The sequence below is a fragment of the Molothrus aeneus genome, chromosome 1, assembly GCF_037042795.1.
Source record: "Molothrus aeneus isolate 106 chromosome 1, BPBGC_Maene_1.0, whole genome shotgun sequence".
Taxonomy (NCBI): domain Eukaryota; kingdom Metazoa; phylum Chordata; class Aves; order Passeriformes; family Icteridae; genus Molothrus; species Molothrus aeneus.
In genome coordinates this window covers 53,517,569-53,539,000 of record NC_089646.1, presented here as the reverse complement: position 1 = coordinate 53,539,000, position 21,432 = coordinate 53,517,569, and the positions used below count along the sequence as shown (strand labels likewise).

At 42.2% G+C, this 21,432-nt stretch overlaps 1 protein-coding gene across 1 annotated transcript in view; it reads right to left on the bottom strand.

Moving 5' to 3' along the window:
• Positions 1–236: 236 nt before the first annotated feature.
• Positions 237–21,432, bottom strand: part of GLI3 (GLI family zinc finger 3) — a 201,778-nt gene continuing 180,582 nt past the window's right edge. The window contains exons 11-15 of the mRNA XM_066557224.1: positions 11,169–11,318; positions 10,415–10,579; positions 7,338–7,628; positions 3,799–4,126; positions 237–2,627 (exon numbers count right to left, since the gene is read on the bottom strand). Coding sequence (XP_066413321.1) covers positions 337–2,627; positions 3,799–4,126; positions 7,338–7,628; positions 10,415–10,579; positions 11,169–11,318 — 3,225 coding nt within the window. The 3' untranslated portion in view covers positions 237–336. The remainder of the gene's footprint in view (positions 2,628–3,798; positions 4,127–7,337; positions 7,629–10,414; positions 10,580–11,168; positions 11,319–21,432) is intronic.

Sequence of the window (21,432 nt, the reverse complement as noted above, 5' to 3'; positions counted from 1 at the left end):
AAACCCCACAACATGCACTTCACACGTTTACATTGGTTTACAGGTAAAAAACAAAAGAAAAATAAAAGAAGCATACAGACATTTAAAAAGGGTGCAAGAGAGAAAAGAGAGAAAGGGAGGGAATGGGCGTAGCAATACTGATTCAAAACTGAAATGGAAGACAGTTTCTCCCTAGAACACTTTAGGGTTTTCAGAGTCCTTATTCCATAAAAGGAATATACTTGAAACACATCCCATTTAGGTGAGATGAGATTGCTAAAATACATACACAACTAAAAAATATGAGTCTTTTTTTTTTCCATCTGTTATCTCCTAAGTGTTTTTTGTTTTTGATGTCTATTGCATAACAGCAAGAAACTTGCTTTCTTCTGCAAGTGAGGTCAACAAAGAGCTCATGTCCCCAATAGCCATGTTGGTTGTGCTTACAGGCATAGCTGGGAATGTAAGAGATGTTTGGGGAGTGGTGAGGCGTGAGGAATTGCGGGAGACATTTTGAATGATACTTGGGCTCAGGGCTCCCGAAATTAAGCTGACATGGTCCCCATCATCTATGATAGCATCAAAATCTATCTGCACACCCTCTAGACTGTTGTTGTCAATGCTGTCAACTGTGCTTGACACTTGGTTAGCCCCTGGGGAAAGAAGCTCAGATGAGTTTTCAGTTGCAGTCCCCTGCAGCAGGCAGCTGGTTTCTGAACCAAAGAAAGAACCTGTTTTCATAGCTTGGTGGCTAAAGCCCATGGTTTGGTCATATAACTGACCAGAGTAATTCTGCATGTTGGAGCAGAACTGCTGTGATTGACCTTGCATTTCCATCTTGATGGTGTTTACCCTGTATGTCTGGCTGCCATCACCTACATGTCTTTGCTGTTGGGACAGGTTGTTTCTCAACATGTTTTGCCGTCTGTTGCTGCTGTAATTAGAGCATGACTGGTAACTTTTGGCCACTGACAAACCTGAAGGCTGGCTACCAATGGTGTGAGACACCAGTGGACAGCTCTGTGGCCCTTGATACAGGCTGCCTTGTGAGGTAGGACTAACCTGCCCTAGCATCATTTGACCAGATTGATTGACTCCCTGGTAACGAACGCCATCTCCGACTGGCTGGCTTTGCAAATATTCCGGTTCCATCATATTCCTGTCCTGCATCCCGTTTGCCATACTGGTGGTTTGATCACTGGATGCCAGGGGATGGCTGAAATTTTGTTGGTTCCCATTCACTGGCATGTTGCTGATTCTTAGCTTCTGCCCTTGCATTGCCATGCCACAGGAATTGTCTGTCACCCCAGACATCATTGCTTGCCTGCCCATGCTTTCACTGTAAGGCTTGTTGGACTGCATGCTGAAAGAATTCCCAGCTCCGCTGCCAAGAGTCATATTTTGCTGTAAACTGTAGGAAGTGTTGTTCTCTATCAGGTTCCCATAGCCATTCTGCTGGGCCATGTTGCTTCTCTCCAGGTTCTGCTGCTGAACCATCATGTTGTTATGCAGTCTGAAGGCCCGAGCCTGCTGCACTGCTGACCGCTGACCACATTTCAGCTTTGAAGGAGACAAGTCAGAACTTCCTGAGCTTACTTCATTCCACTGGATGGGCAAATCACTCTTATTTGCCTCGGGACCCGCTTGCTGACTGCTCGGTGGAGGGGCTTGGTCAAAGTTGCTGGAATTGTTGTTTCCTGAAACTGAGCTGTGATGCATTTTGTTGCTATCTAGGACATTGTTCAACAAATGGTCGTACACGCCCTGGTTCTGGGAGTTCAGATACTGGACCACGTCATCTGGCAGGAGATCCTCATCATTCAGACTGCTACCTGCTTCCATTGTAGCAGCCTCCAGGGCGACATTCTCACTGATGCTTGGAGGACAGGGGGAGCTGAAGCCGCGGAAGACGCCACCCTCAGAACGGGTGTAGTTCTGAAGAACAAGGTTGCGCTTTTCCATGGATGGAGGCAAAGCAGGAGTGTTAAAGCTATTAAGACTGTTGAAACGCTGAACTCTCGGGACAGAGACATTGTCAGAGGCCATTCTGACTGGATCACTGGCTCTCCTTGTCCCATTTCCTAAAGTTTCGTGAGACAGAAAGTGCCTCCTGCTGTAACCATTTGCCCCACCATCACTACATCTTCGAGGGACGTTCACTGGAGGCAGTGGAGATACTCCAGACTCCCTGCAGTCACCCAAGAGTGCCATCCTTGTCTTGAGGCTCATCCTCTCCATGTTAGGCAGTGGAGTCGGGGGGGGTCCACCAGTAGCTGCTGCATATTTAGCTTTCAGCCTGTATTGCTGGGCTGGGGTGAGGCTGAGAAGACTTGGCAGGTCATCACACTGGCTCGCTTCACTGGAGCGCCGGGAGGCATCCGTTGAGATGGGGTCGTAGGAGTCTGCAACGCTCACATTCTGCGGTCTTCCCTCTGCCTGGGAGGCATCGCTGGACCTCCGGCTGGAGAAGCAAGGTGAGATTCCAGAGGACCTGCGGCTGCTCAGGTAGGCTGAACTGATTGTGCTAGTATTGCTGTCCCTCCTGTTCAGCATGTTCAACACAGTGATGTCCGTACTTGAGAGTTCATTCCTGTTTGGCAGAATAGTCATGGATCCTCCGACACTGCAGCTGCTGTTCGACTGGGTACCTGTGGGTAAAATTCACAGTTAAACAAAGAGGTATTATCCAGAAACTGGTGAGGAAAACACACAGTAAAGACTTAAGTGGAGTATAGAGGAAGAACACCATCACAGCCAATTACAGCAGGGCTCTATCTTGCAAGAAGTAGGGATAAAAACTGTGTCCTTAGGTTAAAAGCTAATTCGGAGACTCAAGGGTAACATTTCAGTGTGAATCCCAGCAGAAAATTTATAGCCCATAGCCACAAACTGTCATCAGCTGGTGCAGTACTCCAGCCTGCAGTGCAGCTATGCTGGCTGATGTGCCAGGAGGACACATTCGTAAGGGAGCTTTTTATAGGCAAAATATAATTGAACAGGCATTTGCATGGAATGGCAAAATATACAAATTGGAGGCTATTCAAGGTCATTTCTAATACTTCTTGAAATATTCTTGAAATAACTCCTAACAACTGCAAAACATCTTTGCTGGTTTCCTTGTTTTGTTTTGGTTTGGTTTTAAGTAAACAGGATATATTTCTTAATTTTACATAGTTTCTTTTGATTGAATGGGTCTCAGAAAACCTGGGCTGTCACTGCTGGGTGGAGGCCAGAAACCTACAGGCATGCTGTAGGCAAAATAGGGGCAGCAGCAACATCTATTTTGGTGATGAGCAGCTCTTTGGAGGAAAACAACCAGGGATCTTCAGAGTTCAACCTCACCTTGCTCCCATTCATGGATATCTGCCCTCTGCAGCAGTAGCACCTGTACATATGATTTCTTCTATGTCTAGGAACAAGTTATTTAAAGGGAAGCCCACCACATCTCTGCAAAGGCTGCCTTGCAAAGGCCTCAACAGAAAGACTTCCATACAGTAAACTCACAGGTATTTATTTCTTCTACCTTGTCTCAAAACAAGACAGAATTATGGTGATCTTGGGTCAAAACCTCTAACTGTAGAGAATATTTAAAATGTGATTCATGGCTCCCTCACGGGCTCCTGTTCTGTATGACACAGGACTATCAGACATCTCAGAGGGTGTGGGTAGAAGAACTTCCAATGAAGGAATAAACAGAGAGTGTTTCACAGCTGCTGAGTTTCCTGAGCTGTGCAACTCCTGCAAGAGTTGCAAGATTGAGCTAGCAAACAACAAGATTAAGGACAAAAAGCGTTATCACTCCTCTTATGTGTATCTCACCATTTCCTATGAGAGGCGGCAAGGTTGGGGCTTTGGAAGGTGGAACGGGGTTCAGTCTTGGAAGCATTCCATTAACTTGTTTCAACCTTTCTAATTTCACTTGCTCCATCCATTTGGTCCCTGTCATGTTCCTCCTGGCCTGTAAGCCAAGTGCTGTGGTGGCTGTGGAAATGGTAGAGTCCATGATTGGGGTTTCATCGATGACACTGAGGTCTCCTACACTACCACCACCGGTCAGAGTAAGCTCGATCCCATTGTTGGAATAGTTGCTGATGGGGGACTGTTCGCTGCTGCATGTAGACTGACCACCAGGGCTTGGCTGAGATGTCTGTTGGAGGGAAGTCAGAGACAAAACAGTGTGAGAATTAAGCAAACAATGTTAACCAGAGCATTTGTGCTAAGTGGAGCCAAAGATACAGGTATAGAAAAGTTCAGCCTTAAATGATAACAGTGATTGTTCTTAAGGAGGCTTTCTAGATATTGGCTTCAGCTGCAGTGAAGGGCATTGTAAAACACAGGACTAAAATTGCCTTTCACATGTTGCTGATGGTATACAATGTATCTCCATAAGACACTTATCTGAGTTATTACCAGAGTTACTTCTATCACTTCAAGCCATATGTGAGCACATATGGATGGATACCCTACATTGCTTATGTGCTGTTCCCAACTGAAGCTGCAGCTCAGAGAAACCAGAATTCAGCCATGTTACAAAGTATTAGTTTACACTGCTAGTCTTGCAAACAAACAAACAAACAAACAAGACTCCAACAACATTGGAATTTGGGTTTTTTTAATTAGACTTGTGGCTAAAGAATGTAAGCATTTTCCAGGCTTAAGGCTCATTGTTACAAGCAGTGGTTGGCCTGAAATGTTGGCATGTAATAAAACAAGGACAAAGCATCAGTGCAAAAAATACTGTATCATATTATCAGCATCCTGTGACCCTGGCAGCACTCAGGTCTAACTTATACCTCCTCTTATACCTAACTTACACCACCTCTGCCCTGAATCAAGAAGGTGATGATCTACTAAATCAAATCCTTTGTTTCATCAGAATTTAAGATTTTAAGTGCAAGAATTGGAGTAGACAATACAGACTGCTAATCTGCAGGGATATAAACATGCCACAATAACATCTTCTTTCTTAACAGGGAGTGTTCCCTGCTGCTCTAGCAGAACTCTTGCTGTGTGGAAACACAGGCTTGATTTACTTTTCAGACTTTTTATAAAGTTCTTTCAAAAGAATGGGAAAATGAACAAACTGACAGACAAAACAGAGGACGACAGACAGAAGTCTCTGGACTTAATATCTCACTGTAAGGTTCTATCAGTGTGATCACAAATCAGTGGGGCATGCAGTATCATTTTGCTCACAAGAACAGTTTCATGTAAGTATTTAACTTTAAGGGTTTCTGATGTGGTTTTGTTTTTGGGGTTTTTTTTTCTGCCACTCTGTGATCTTTACGTACATTTTACTGAAAAATGCTGTCTAGAATTTCTGAAGTGCCGGAGACGACTCTCACTTTAAACATCAATGAATGAAGACACAGATTCATGGCACTACTGAAGTTTCCTATGCCCCTAAGGAGTCCATTTGATATTGAATAACTATTTTATTATTTCTAACTTGAATGATGATACTTAGAATTTATGAGGCCACACTGAGCAAGCTCATTTCCAAATTCTGGCCATAGCAGATTTGGTGACAAGAATAGAAACAACAGTTATTATACAGAAGAAAGTTTGTACTTCTGGACAACAGCTCCATGCCATATGTAATGTGTAATAGTGATCAGAAGCCTGTTCTTGTAGCACATGTCAAGATCACAGTGAGGTAGGGTACAGAAATAAGAACTGTATTATGCAGGACATATATTTCTAGATGTGGAATACAGTAAAAAATGGATGTCTCATCTAGAGGGGAAAGTACAAAGACATTTCTGAAGATATTTCACCAATATAAGCCAGATTTTTCACATGTCAACTGTTGCAAAATGTTCACAACACATTACAACTGGGAATGTGCTTGATGGATTGCACATTACTAAATAAAGGAATGACTGAACAACAGGCAGAAGACCAAAATAAAAACATATATAATGTTGCAATAAGAAAAATAGCAGAAAAGTTAAAATGCCCTCACCTTATTACCCACTGTCCTTAGGAAGTTAGAATAAGACATTTAAGAGCATCAGACAGAAAAGACATTGGATTAGTTGAAAACCAGAAAATATACCTTAATTCATATATGCAATGAAAAGCAAGAAACACAGAAATATTTTTAAAATATAATTTTCAGTGAGAAATATTTAATACTGTGTAAGCTATAGGCATTAGTACCTCTTCCACAAATTTTCCTGTTAAAACTGTGTTCAACATGCCTCGATAATGCTACACGTTTACCTAGCAAAGCAAAAGAGATTTTGCTCCTTTGTAAATAAGGTAGTTATCATCAAAGATAGCAGAGGACCTTCTTTTAGACTCTAGTAAGAGTTTATTCTGAGTCCTTCAAAGGTTTTGAATTGAGTATTAATACTGAGCAGTTTGAGCATAAGCCTTAGGCACAACATAGCAGTAACTCATATTTCAGTGAGTAATCACTTCGAATTGCAGCATGATTAACAGTATGAGCAGAATTTGGAGGGCTCATATTTGTAATCCCCAAGGGCTAAATACAGATGAATCATAGACCCAGATGGGGAAGAGGATGGAGTGGCTGGCTGCCTTTGAATTAACCCTTGTGAAGAGGGCAGATGGCATATGAAATTCAGGCAAATAAAAGAACTTGTGTATTTAAGATAGTGTCTCAAAAAATGGAATACAGTCCTTTCAACAGTTTAATGCAATACGTTAAGGTAACCCACAGCAAAGACCTGCAGACTGTCAATTCAACTTGATTTAGTTAAACTTGGACTAGGTTAACTTGAGTAAGTATCAGATAAACATAAGAGGTCACATCACAACAGAGATGTTATTAAAAGATGCCCATCTGCTGTTTAAGAAAGTCAATACATCCTGCTTCAGTTTGATCCATGACCCAAAAGCCTCAAGCCCCTAAAATTTGATTGCTTTCCCAGGTTCTCCAAAAATGATCATCATCAATATCATCATTTTAGTCATTTGGACTTGTGGTTGGGTTTGGTTTTTTTCTTATTTTGGCTTTCAGTCTGTGAGATCCAGATCTGTCTTTCTTCTGGAAACAGAAGAGTGGAAAGAACTCTTCTTTTTTACTTTTTAAATGAAAACTATGATTTTCTCATACTATGCTTATTCCAGAAGATGGAGCTTTTTAAGAGAAACAATTATTGTGGCAGTTGCCAGCACTGCACTTATTCTATATTGCACAGACTATCTGTAATCTTTTTATTTGTTGCTTCTTAGGCTTTAAAAACATTTTACAATGTAAACACAGAAGAAGACCTCAAAAAAACAAACCTTGTGAGCTAGAGTTTACAGACTTGAGCATTTCATAAAGGGGTTATTTAACTGGTTGCAGGAAGAAGAGGACAAAGGGAGTGGCATGATGTATTGCATACCATTGGTTTTTCTGACTTGACCGCTTTCACTTGGAGGCATTCTTCCCGCTTTGAGGTAGTGTTGCTGAGGTCCTTCTGCTCACCAATTGCACCCTGAGTCTGATGGCCTGGTGACCGGGTCTGAGAGTGGCTGCCTGGGTCCCTTGGTGGCGGAGGCCTTGGGTGGATGTCTCCCCGCTGCTTCTTGGTGACGTGTGCCTCCGGGCCGTGTACGGTCTTCACGTGCTTCCGGAGGGAGCTGGGGTCTGTGTAGCGCTTCGTGCAGCCCGGGATCTTGCACACATATGGTTTCTGACAAGACACAAAACCCACCCATATCAGATTTTATTCCATGTGGGACTCCTGAAGAACTCCTCGGAGCACAGCTGGTGTCACGGTTATATGCTTTGACAGTGAATTTGTTACCTAATTTATGGTCTCTACAAATGAATCATAGAATGGTTTGGGTTGGAAGGGACCTTAAAGATTATCTAAGTATCCAATCCCCTCCCAATATGGGCAGGGAACCCTTGGTCAAAGCCCCATTCAAACCTGGCCTTGAACATTTCCAGGGATGGGGCATCCACAGCTTCTCTGGGAAACCTCTACCAGTACATCATTACCCTCACACTAACCAGTTTCTTCCTTATAACTAATCTAAATTGGCCCTCTTCCAGCTTAAAGCCATCACCCCTTGTCCTATCAATTTGTGACTGCACCTAGTTAAAACCATTAGTTCCCCTTGACTCAGAAGGTAGTAATTAGTGTGCACAGATGATTGAGGGCAGAGTCCCTCATGGGTACTAACTGGCACAGCTTTCACTTACCTTAGGAGAAGCTAACTCAGCTATGCCAATTTATGAAGACTGCTTCGATTTTCAGCCCTGTCCCTTGCCCTCAGCAGTTTGATAGCATTCCCAGTATGCCTAGTACCTACTACTAGACACTGAAAGAAACATCCCCCTTCAAAGGATGCTGGGCCATTTATTCAGGCAGAATTAAGTGAGGAAGCATTTTTTTTCTGGCTCCTTCAGATCACCAGTACAATGTCAAAGCATAAGATACAGTGCCATGAACATTTTCACGTTGCAGCAATATATGCACTAGTACTATTATTACTGCTACTAGCATAACTCATCACTCATTTTTTACAAACAACTTTCTTTATCTGTGGATTTCTATAGTTCACTAAGCAATGTAGAATAAAGTAAATTTACTGTCTTATAAATTAACAAAGCCTTTTTTCTTGTATCATGAGGGGATTAGAAAGAAGACTGAGCACTTCCTAAGTCCTTTAATTGCCTCGGGAAGCAAAGTATTGTTCACTCACTTTCATTACTGAATTGTTTCCAAGAAACTACTATTTTAAAGGGTTTTTTTATACTAACCTTCAAAAAATAGAAAGAGACCCTCATGCAGAGTTTCTCAGAGGGATTCTCACTCTGCTTACACACAGCACTGTGGAGCTTTTGACAAATACAGCTTCGTCATAGCTGTCTAAGGCCTGAGACTGCTTCCACTGACATCAGTGGAAAAATCCCTCCCACTTACTTGAATAGGAGAAAAAATGAGCAATTTAGAGATGATGTTGAGCTACTGAGGCAGGTTTTCTCAGGTTGCTATAGAAGTACAAGTCACTTAGCTCTCCTCTGCATGAGTAAGGCATATCATCATCAAGATATGTCAGCTGCTTTTAAAGCTCTGTGTAGGTTACCTACTTGAAGCTAAAATGGCACAGCAAGCAAATGCTGAATTTGGTCTGTGCTTTTCATTGTATTCACATCACTCCATCAGTATATGTTGCCTTAAAAGATTAGCCTGTTTTGGTGTCAAGTAATGGTGAAGGAAATGTTCCATTTGCCCCTGTGGCTGCACCTATCAGAAATCATGTGCAGCATAAAATTTGGTTGGTCTACCGTTAGACAAAAAATTAACACAGGTCACACCACTAAGTGTGAGAAGGTCACACCACTAAGTGTGAGAAGGTCTAACTCATCAAAGCAGCCCACAGGTTGGTTCAGACAGTGAATGAAAAAAGAAAACTCAGGCAGTTATTGGCAAGACTTGGTGAACTTCCTTCTACCTTGGTGACCATTCATGAAATTGCTGCAGGGCTTCAGTGCCTTTATTAGTTGGGCTGCTGAAAAAACACATGGCAGGGATGAGGAAACTCAGAGATGTGCAATGCCCTCTGCTTCCTTTGTGACTGAAGAGATGCTGCAGGGCAGGCACTGGAAGAGGATGAGTGCTCCCTGGAGATCTGCCTATGTGCAGACCTGACAGACCTGACAGCCAGCTAGAGAAAGATACAAGCTGTGTGGAAATAAATATAGCTGCTATGGTATGTCCTGCCCTTCCAGTACTCCCAGGTTTAGGCTAGAGGTAAAGGAGTATAGGGACATGTCAAGGAGGAGACAGTGGACTCTGAGATTGAGATGATGTGACTCTCTGTGCAACTTGAAATGGGGCAATAAAACATGGACAATGCAAGAAGATGGTGTGATTCCTGAAAAAGGAGGCAGCAGTAACAGTAAACAGTAATAATGAGATGTTACACTGAGAGTTTGGAAACAGCTGTGACTGCCACAGCTGGTTTCCTTGAGAAAGGTTGTATTTTCTCTGCTGCATCCCTAGTCCATGAGGTCTGTTCAGGATGGAAAGAAAGAGTGAAAGAGGCCAGAGAAGAAGGAAAAGGCATAACTCAGAACAAATAGCAATCCATGATTTCAAATGTGGACACTGTGGCTGTCTGCAGCACCCCAAAATACGCTGGGGAAGCTGCATCCCAGCAGAGGCCTGGTGCCAACACAGACTACAGCTCCAGAGGGAAAAATGATCCCAGCTTTACAGGGAAAACAGGATCTCTCCCTGGTTAATGCATGTGTTTTCATTAAACTCCCTCATTCAAAACTCTCCTACATGTAATAAAATGCCAGGTCTGTATGACATACTGTGCTGCTAAGAGGCATCCAGAACTTACATTCCTTTCAGGTTGCTGAGGGTTGCTGTGCCTGTCCTCTGTAATATATTGCTATGACCACACTGTAAATCTGTTCAACAATGAATTGTATTAATCTTTTGAAGCTGTGCTTACTTACCTCATTGGAATGAGTCCTGTTTTGGTGCTTGGCCCTGTCAGATGCATTGGAGAAAGCTTTGTTGCAGCCTTCATGTTCGCACACATACGGTTTCTCTCCAGTGTGAGATCTCAAGTGCGTTTTCAAGTTTTCTAGTCTGGAGTAGGCCTTTGTACAACCTTCAAACTGCAGACAAGACATAAATCTGGTTTAGCTTTAATCTTTGGACTTACAGGAAACAGCAAAAGTGGACTTATAAAAGTTTAGAAATTTTCCAGGCCTTCATAACTTTGTCCAATGTAGTTTTGATTTGGAGGATTTTAATTTTATCCAAGCAAACTCTGCCACAGCTCAAGTAAAAATGCTTTCAGCATTATGTAAATCTTCTCTTACAGGAGAGCACAGTATTCGTGTACCTCGACTAAGACTGAAATCCATTGCAAAGCCATCAGGAGCTGGTGGCCAGCAGTAATACCAAGCTCTGTAAGAGAAAGTGCCTTTAAATAATTAAGCAAACTGAGCCATGTTTAATAATGCCTTTTGGGGCTTCTTTGTACTTTAAACTTGAGGAAGTGGGCCAAATCATCCAGGAAATCCCCTCTTCTAAATCTTTTGTCATCTGGTTGTGCTGGATAACAAAGCAGACATGGCAGTCTCTTCTCCACAAGAGTCTGAGAGACGAGCTCAGGGAATGCAGCACTTGTCCTGCTCTGTTTGTTCTCTGCACAGCCCCTGCTTCCCTGTACAAACCTGGAGCTCAGGCCCCTTTACTTACAGTGCATTTGTGTGGCTTTTCCCCTGTATGTCTCCTCATGTGGACCACCAGCATATATTGGGCTTTGAAAGGTTTCTGTTCCCGGGAACAGTCCAGCCATCGGCACACAAACTCTTTCTTCTCACCATGTATGTGATCATTGTTGATATGCTGTTCAGGCAGAATAGAGGTCACAGCTTAACAGAAATACAACATCAGCTGCAGCCTTACTGTAATTTCACATTGGAAGAACATTAGAGATTCAGGTGTGAACCAGGTCCTTGCAGTACCAAAAGAATAAGATCATCTGCACTTCCAAGTGACCACAGGGTTCAGATTATAGATTCTACTGGAAGTCCACAAAGGCCAATGATTTTTTTTTTCTACTGTGATCAAAAGCTTTGGATCAGGCCTCAGGGATACAAGCTGATAAATGGATCCTGGATAATCTCATGCACAGCTCCACTTGTGTGATTCACATTGGGTACTGCTTTTAAAGAGCAGGGGAATGTTACTTAAGTGCTGCTCAACATAAACAAGGTTTTACAAAATCAGGCCTTTATAAGCATATCCTCCAACCTGAAAAATCAACAGAACTGCTAAACCAAGTTTCCACCTCAAATTTTAACTCACTCCCTGTTACCCATATTTTCCTCAGTAAATGTATTTGGTTCAGTAAACGTACAGGTCGTGGTGGCAGAAATAAACCCCTGTACACTGTGAATATGAACTCTGAGTACAGAGGCATACATCAAGCCAGTTTTGCCATTGCTTAGTCTGGCTCTGTCTGAATGTGTGTGGGAGTGACAGCTGCCCCAGCCCTGCTGACTCGCAGGCATGTCTTTCTGTGGTCAGTGTCATCCACGTGAGTGTACCCAGAAGCAGGACAGAGCTGTGTACCTTGTACTCTTTCCCAAAATTAGCTTGCTCTGTTTCTTTCACTAAGATCTAGTCCAGAAAAGCATTTAAAAATGGATTTAATTCTCTCTGTGTTTGAGTGGAAGCAGGCAGGTGAAACAGGGACAACCTCAAAATTGGTTTGATTTTTTTTAAAAGTTTAACTGTTTGAATTTTTTTGCACAGCTTTAGAAAACAAAAGAAGAGATAACTATACCTGTACTTTCAGAGTCTTTTTTCCACTAGGAGCTACCTGACTCATCCTCCCAGACTCTCTTGGAAAAATCATTCCACACTGCTGAACTTCTGTCATTGTGCCACTAGATGGCTGCATTACTCAGCGAATGACATTATTCCCACTAAGGTACCACCAAAAAATCTTTCCAGTTTTTATTTGATCACAGCACAGGGATGAAATCTGTATCTGTTCCATAATGGGCCTAAATAAAATGCCAGCCATATAGAAACTCAGTAGCTCATCCTGGAACACAAAGAAGATAATCCAAATCTTTTCTGAAGTCTTGAAATAAGTCAGAAAGCCACATAAAATCACGTATGTTCAAAATTATGCACCATTGCCATGGAAAACAGACATCCATTACCTGTAAAAGATGACAGCTTTTTTTCTGAAACTTTATTGCCATTTCTTAAAAGTTGTTATGGGGCTCAGATGGATGAACAGAGCAGAGGTGCTGGGCAACATACAACTTGTAATCTGCAAGAGTTAATGTTCCTAGTGCAGATCTGTATTCACAGTACACACACCTGTGCCAGAAGCATACACATGCCCTGAGCTGTGAAATGGCATCAAAAGAGTTCAATGAAGGCAATGTGTGCTATTTCTTGAAAGAGAAAGAAGTAAAGGGACAAAATTAAATGCATTCAAGTAATTCATGGCCAAATCTCTCTGTAAACATTACAGACTGTGAGATATGTGGTTAAACCTACACAGCCACAAGGGGGATGAGACTTGAGTGTGTGACACAGGCTTTCCATTTGATACAAAAATCTCAAGGCTGGATCAATCACTTCACCACAGCACCTCCTTTTACCTCCTGCTGTGTGGACACTCAGGCACCATGGAGGCTCTTTCAGAGAATGTCTCCATAGGACAATTTTTTTCTCTTTGTCCCTGAAAACCAGCTTACTTAGACCTCTAACCTTTAGCAGCATGAGAATCCTCTAAAACTGACCTTTCTCATGGGCCTAAAACTCCTTTCCTCACTCCATCCCCAGCCCAGGCTCAGTGCAGCAGCTGACAAAGCTTGCCCAGAGTGGTGATGATCATTTGCCTCTCTCCATCGCTGGCTTACCTGTCAAATATCTTGTGATCATCCTCTGGTCTCTCACAACTGTGGCCCTCCATACACATTTGCCCTGCTCTCTTATTCTATCAATCCTTTCCCAGACTCTCTGATCTTCCTACAATCAAACCCCTCTTTGTGCTGTTTTCCCTCATTGCTCTGACGCTGCAAGTGGCCCCTGAGAGCTCACCTGCAAATCCAGCTCATTCTCATTCAATACCTCTGAGGATCCTCACCTTTAGGGAAAGCCTGGAATAAATGAGCCTGTGATCTGCTAATCTGAGTAATTTATTTGGTTCACAGCTGCTTAATTGCTTTTTGCAGAGGGATCATATTTTAGCAGACCTACAAATATGTTCAAATACTCAAAAGGCTGGTCTGGAGAAAGACACTTGCTAGAAAACCAGCACCAGCAGTGCTCTCAGGTAAGGAGATTCACAGTGTTTGTCATCCTGAGATTCAAACACCCTCACTTGTTCAAGTTATGATGAGAAAACTCATCAGTCATCTGCTGTGGACATATAGGCAGAACTACACAAATGCAAACCATGAACTAAATCTATACTGGGATTTTTTTACCATTATCATTTGGCAGAAAGAATGTGTAATTTTTGTGACATGTTTAAAGAGGAGGGAGGTCTCACTGTGCAAACAACATCATTTAGAAAAGTTCAGAAGTTTGTGAACTCTGGCATTCAGTTTCTTTGACTCAGATAATTACCTTTGGATTTTACACGGTGTTTTTGGCTCCCTGGTCTCTATTATGAGAGGAAATGAGCAGTTTTGAGCTTGTAAAACAAAGAACAGTCAGGAATAAGAGTATTATGCAAAGCAGAAGCTTTGGTACAGTACAATAAGGAATTATAGGGTTTCAATTTATAATCTGTTTGTAACCTTATTACACCCATGAAATGTCACATTCCAGGGACTAGATCAGAAGGATTTTTTTTCCTGGTGAAATTGAATTTTGATGCAGTTTCAGGGTGTGAAAAGGCTTTTCTTTTAATTTTGTGGGCCCAAACCTGCAAGTTTTACTTATGTCCGTAATCCTTATTACAGTAAATAGGCGCATGAAAGCCAATGATATTACTCCCTAGTGTCAGGTTTGCTAGCATAAGGCTCTGAAGCGTCAGCTCTGTATTATTAAGAATTTCTGACCTGAAAAAAAAAGCCCCCATTAAAAGCTGGAATTCTACAAGCTATCTCCCGTTGCACACAGCTCCAAAAAGCTGCTGAACAGGGGTCATTTGCAGAATACCAGTCACTTTCATGCTACTTCAATGCTTATTACCAAACCTCTGTTTGTCCTGGCTCATTTTCTATTCTTCAAAAAATGTTGTTACTATCATCCAATTCCAAAACACCCTAAAATGAACACAGGGAGCTGAGCTAAATACTGATTTTGGTCTCAGAATGACCTGCCTTTGAAGGAGGAAGCTCTGAGATGGATTTCAATTCCAGAGCATAAAACCCCACCAGATTAATTGAAATCAAGGCTGAAGTTTGCCTGTCATCTCTACCGGGCAATCTCAGAAACCAGAGGTAATGGGAAATTAAATCCACAGTATCCTGGAAGCATAAATGCTTACATGGTAAGAAATACTACTGAAAAGGGAACACCTTAAATCCTGCATGTTCTCATATAATCCATACCAACTGTACCTGTTACTCAATATTGTAGCAGATGAGGTGGCACTGCAGGTAGGATCTGCAACAACCTTGGTGTTCCATTTCCCTCCTCCAAGAGGGTTTTTAGAAGAAAGGAGAATCTGCGCACATCCTGGCTGACTGCATGGTACCCGTTAGCTTTTCAATACATAAACAAGGGCCAAGTGTGCTCTCACAGCAGTCAAACAGCAGGAGGAAAAGCCTCTCCATACCAGTGGAAAAACTTAGGAACATCAGAAAAAGAATGTCGCTGCAACTGAGATTGCATCTGAAAGCAAAGTTCTATTTGGTGGCAAGAGCAGAATATTCTGAGAATCTCACATTTCTGTTTTCTAACTTAGACTTGCTACTCTAGGGTGTAGGAGGAAACTGGGAAGAGACCATGCTGTATTGGTATAATGTGGTAAGTTAGTGGCCGAGTGAAAGGCATAACCCCATTGCCAAAATTAGGTTTAATTTCAGTTATACAACGACAATTTCAGACTTTTATCTTCTCGCAGTTCTTTCTCTGAATTTTAAAAAACTAAAAAGGAGGTTCTAAGTAACTTCTCACTAGATCTCACCACTGACATTAAGCAGAGGCAGCATTTAACCCATCTTCTAGCACAAATATCCCCCTGTACTGTACTGCCACAAAAAGTCCCTCAAACCAGCAGAGCTGCTGCATTTGATGCATAGGGGACAAAGTTTGAAAGATGAAGAGGCATCACAGTGCTAAACACAGCTTGTCCTGTAGCTGCACAAGAGGGCTGTGGAGCCGACAGAGGACATGTGGCAGAGGCTGTGTCTGGCAGTACCAGACTGGAAAGCTCTGAAGCTGGTTTGGAAGGGGATTAGCTGTCCCTGACCTGCAAGGCCTGCAGGGAACACTTTTATTTCTGTGTTTTGCACAGGGAATGTAGATTTGTCCTTAAGCCCACATACAGTTGGAAACAGGTTCCTGGTCATCAGGCCCATCCCCTCGCTATGGCAAGTCCCACTGCACATAATCCTGGTCACAAACAGAGCTTCAGCTTCTAAGTACCTTGGTGATCAGCTCCCTCTGGTCCCAGTGGAAGGCGCTTCTAGGAAGTCACTCTTCTGCTGGTTAGCAACTAATTTGTAGCTTCGATTTATTCACAGCCAATTTATATTCATTTGTTCTTGTGCCAACACTATTCTTTAGCTTAAACAGCTCTGCTTCCCTGCAGAGTGTTTAGTTCTTTCCCTTCCCCACCTTAACTAACTGGCAGACAGCACTCCCCTCTCTGTCTTCATTTGCTGGATTAGATAAACTAGTTCCTTCTGGTCTTCTCTTCAATGACCAAGTCCTCATTCCCCCCTTAACCTGCTTTGGCTTGAGGCGGGGAATTCCAAGTCCCATTTGTCATTTTGTTCCCAGATTCCCCATTGCCACTTTGAGGACTGTATTAGTCCATCAGTTGCTCTCTCAGCCTCTTCACCTGCTCTAGTACAACTTCCACCTTCTTGACCAGAATAGTGTAAAGTACACCAGGGCTCACCAGATGTGGTGTAACAGAATTCAAACTTCCCTGTCACCACTTAGGCACAAGTACAGACCTCACATTCACTTCAGACTTGAGACTATTACCAAAGCCTCTGAGTACCTCATAGCTTGTGAATGTACCTCTCCTAACAACAAACCTCAGCAAAAATATCTTCTACTATGGCCACAGGTGAGGCAGAGACTTAAGGCCCAGGAAAGCTAAAGGCCACATTCATAGAAGTTTTTAGATCTCTGATTCCCACTAAAAGTAGTCACTTGTTCATGAGTGGTGTGCATACTTCTGAGGTTCTTGACCTACAGAGTTTCCTGAGATAGCCAAGTGACTGCAAAAAAGAATATCAGTGTTCAGAACAGTGACAGGGCACCACTTAAGCAAGTCCCCAAGCTTGCCTGCCCCCAGGGATGCAATATGCAACTCATCGCTGCTCCTTGTTACCATTTTAGGTAGTCAGGCAACTGAGAGATGACATCAGACTGGCCTCCCTACCATCTCATTAACATCTTGATAAAGGTTGCCTCCATGATCCACAGCAAGATGAACAGACAAAGGCATTGTAAGAAAGTCAGGATATAAAGGAGGTCCTGGTGAGCCAGGAAATCTCCTGTGACAATAGAAATCTCATTGTGAGGAGGGAAAAAATGCATCTCCATGGAGTGAAATCCTCAGCAGACTTCTCAGACACATTCCAATCACTGTCACACTCTGTGACTGTCTGTTAAAACAATGCATGCATTTTAATTTCCTCTTATCTGATGGATAACAGGTATAGATCCTGTCTGCCCTTTCCCTACTAAAGATTTTGCAGGCACAACCAGGCCAAACAGCTTCAAGAGACCAATGTCTGCTCCTTGCTGCTCAAGTTGAGAATATACTTTTGACCCCATGTCCTTAGGGTGGCAAAAGTACTTAAGCCATTTTTAGTTCCAGAGATGGAAGAAGCACTTAAGCTGCTTTAAGCCCTTATGGTGGCATAAACACTTAAGCTGGTTGTAGTTCCTAAAGCCAAGTGGAAGCTATAGCTGTAGATGAAGAATTCTGCACTTCCAAATAGGCACATGCTGTGGAGAAGCTCAGTCAACTATCTCCAACCCTGCTTCCTTTCCTTTGGACGCACTTATTGTTATTCTATTAGAGTTCTTGATGTTGTCTTTCATACTTTATTGAAGATTTAAGAAATGCTGTTGTGACAGATCTCTGCTAATGCTGATTAGCAACATGACAATTTATACAATTTGCTGATCTGGCCCAAAGCAGGTCAGTGCCTCCACAGTCTTGACACATTTACTAAAATGGAATATGCACAGTTAAGATCATCTGGATCTTAAAAACACTGCACAGCTGTGCAGTGTGTAATTTCCTCAGTGTATAATGAATACAGTAAATAGCCTGTGCACTGCACTCCTCACCTCAGTGTTTGATCTTGTCACTCAATCTCTATACTTAATTTTCAACATTTTCCACTATTAACAAATGAAGCCCCTTGCTCCCCATAGATATGGTCATGATTGCAAACTTAAATGAAGAGTAGTGGCATGCCACATTTCATAATCAGATATTTTTGGGTTACATGTGAGAGGACTGTGGCTTTTTTAATGGTTGTAGGGGTTTAACACTAGCCAACAACTACCTACCAGGTTCACTCCCACCAGCCCCTGCCAGCAAGGATGAGGTGAACTGGAAAAAGGTAAAATCCATGTGTTCAGATAAGAATAGCTTAAAATCCAAAATAAAAACTATAATAGCACTTATAACGACAATGATAAAAAGGGAGATAAGAACAGGGACATGAATAACAGCCAATAGAAAAAAGCAATGCACAATACCCTGGGTCACCACATGCTCACTGATGCCCAGCACACCCTGAGCAGCAATTGGTCATCCCAGCCAAATTCCCCTGGTTTATATCCTATCCTATAATGTCCTGTGTTATGGAATATCTCTTTGGTCAGTCTGGGTCAGCTGTTCCCAGCTGTGTATGCTCTCAGCTTCTTGTGCACCTGTTCCCTGGCAGAGCATGGGAAAGTGAAAAGTCCTTGACTTTGCTCAGCAACAACTAAAACATCTGTATGTTATCAATCTTACTCTCATACTGAATCCAAAATATAGAATGTACAAGCTATTAGGGAGAAAATTAACTCTATCCCAGCCAAGACCAAGATAAAAGCATTGCAAAATTAAATATATATACTGCAAATATTTGTAACTCCAGTGTGACTAAAAATGTTCTACACATTAAGAAAAAAAATTTACTACATAAACTTAGCTTCAGTTAAAAAATTGGCTAGTTCAAAAAGGAGTGAAGCATGTGGAAAATGGGAAATGTAACTTACCTATTTTACAAACTTAACATTTGAACTCCGTGTCCATGATTGTTAATACTTAATTATAAGAACAAAAAAGAGACCCCAGTCAGCACTCCGTCTGAATTCATGCTTGAAGCTCATTTATTACTGTGCTGTTCTTGATACCCATTTTTGTCCCTTGAGAACTGGCAACAGCAGTCAATGAATAAAGGGAGGAATCAAAATTAGAAGGCCTAAGTCAACTGAAAAATTATGATGATTTATAACTTGAGATATCCCGTGTATGTAGAAGGACAGGGATGACAGGCACAGGAGAAGGGCAGCATGGAAACCAATGGCTGGAAGAGAGGATGGAAAACAGTAAGAAAGGAGGGCTCCAGTGTCTGAGGGAGCATTCCCAAATAAATGGCAGACTGAAGGGAACCTCAGAGATGTTGCAACAAACAACTGGGGTCAACAGCTTTCTTGGACCAGCACAGCTGCCACTCGGAGAAGACTGGGTTTACAGTCATATGTAAAAATTCAGTAAAGATCTGGGGTTCAGTGTAACACATGGGAAGAGACTGTCCCTGTTTCAGGGGGCATACAAGTTCAGAAGCAAGGAATGCACAAAGGCCAAGAGCAATCAAACTAATAATGAACTTCTGCATTTTGTGGAGTTCACTGTACTCCTGAGCAGGAATCATCCTTTTGCCTCAAATGATGTCTAAGCAAGCCATGGTGAATCAAATGACTTTTTACATATGGGATTGGATAACTCTTGTTCTCTAAATGTGAAACTGTATTACTAATAAACAGTAATATGCTAATTCAAAGGACACAGCTCACCAGGACTGTTTGCTTTTCACCTCCCTCCTTCAGCTGAAAATATAGGTCTGATTATTTTTTTTTATCTCTTTGTCCTAACAACAGTAATAAAATTTCTAAATCCCCCAGTTAAAGAAAGAAAAAGATATTTTCTTTCAGCTTCTTCTTTTGTTCTCTTGCAGTAAATCCTGTAGTTGTCTTTGTTGCCTATCAATAGGTTAAACATATCCAACTTGTATGTTTAAATGCTAAAGACAGAGAAGTCCCCATGGATACGTCAATCATTGGCTCTTGTACAAAGAAAATACTGTATTTTGCTCAGAAGAGCTTTCTGTGGCAATTTAAACACAGTGAGACAGACACAATATCCTGGAGAGAGGAAAACCTGCCTTATTACATTCCTGACCCAAGAGAAAGGATCTGCCCTTAGGATATAAAGGGAATCAGTGGGGGGAAAAAAGAGAAAAGTTATCTAATCCTAAAAATAAAGACAGTGCTTCATAATACAGCATGACCTTCTTTTAATCTCTGATATAGCAGTTATCCAGTATGGATGTGATAGAATACCAACAGGGCAAACACAGCTTTCTTGTCAGGCTGGGAACCAACCCACTCAGCCTGTATCTGTTTCCAGGTTTTGGACAGCTTTTTGGTAGACTCTGGTATATTCTGTGGAGTGAATGGAACTTCTGGGATATTGCAGGGATTCCTTCCAAATAAGATCACATCTTGTTCTTGTTTCATTTAATATACATATATTCACATATGCAGTACAGTTAAGTCTGTTAGCAGCAAAATGCACTCCTATCAAGGGCAATGTTTTACAGCTCTCCCTTGATTTCCTGTGTCAGAGCATGCAGCTATAAAGCATGGGCAGAAATCACATCTTTATTTGCTAAACCAGAACATTTAAGAAATTAAATTCTGCCAGGACATCAACATAGATGTGTGGACATTAATCATTCCAGTTGCAGTGGTAGGAAAGGTGTTTCAATGACTCAGGTTTGTTTCTTCTCTGATCTTCTCTTCCATAACTCAGTCAAAAATCAAGTGCCTTGTTTTCCTTGGAACTTGCACTCTTGTATTTCTAGCTGGGGCACTAATATGTGAAGCTGGTATGGTACAGGAATTCCAGCTTTCTTTACTCCTTTTTTTTTTCCCAGCTGTAGAGAAGTAATTTTTCAATGCATGCTGTCATGATAACTGGGTTTTACCATCTCCTCCAGCACTGATGCTTTGTATCACATTTGCCTTAGTTCAAGCAAGGTATCACAGCTTCCTGATTTAATTTTTTTTTTTTTAACAAAAAGTCTCTACTTCTCTCTTTAACCACTTGCCCCAGGACAGGCTAATTGCATTTCCATGAGGAGGCTGCAGAAGGAACTGATAGTGGAAACCACAAGCCAAATGCTCAAGTCAATTGTTCTCAAACAGGGATGTTTTGGTTAAATCTCTGCTCTCCAAGGAGGAGCTCTGCTCTCCTGAGAACTATTGAAGCAGGAAAAGATGCAAAAGGGTTACATGAGGATGACAAATTCTTGGAGCACTGAGATGAAGGAGCCTGTAGGGCAGAAGTGCCCCTGCAGTGCTCCTGGAAGAGTAAACAGGGCCAACTGCAAGCTGAGCACTCCTGGTGTTTCTCCCAGCACCTTCTCCTACCTGCCTGTTGTTTGCAGTGCTTCCCAGCTCTCCTGGCTGCCCTCCCTGCACAGCTCCTGCAGGTGGTCTTACATGCTCCACACCACTGCAAAGGTGCTGGCAAACTCCCTTCCAACTTCCACTTGCTTCAGGATCTTTC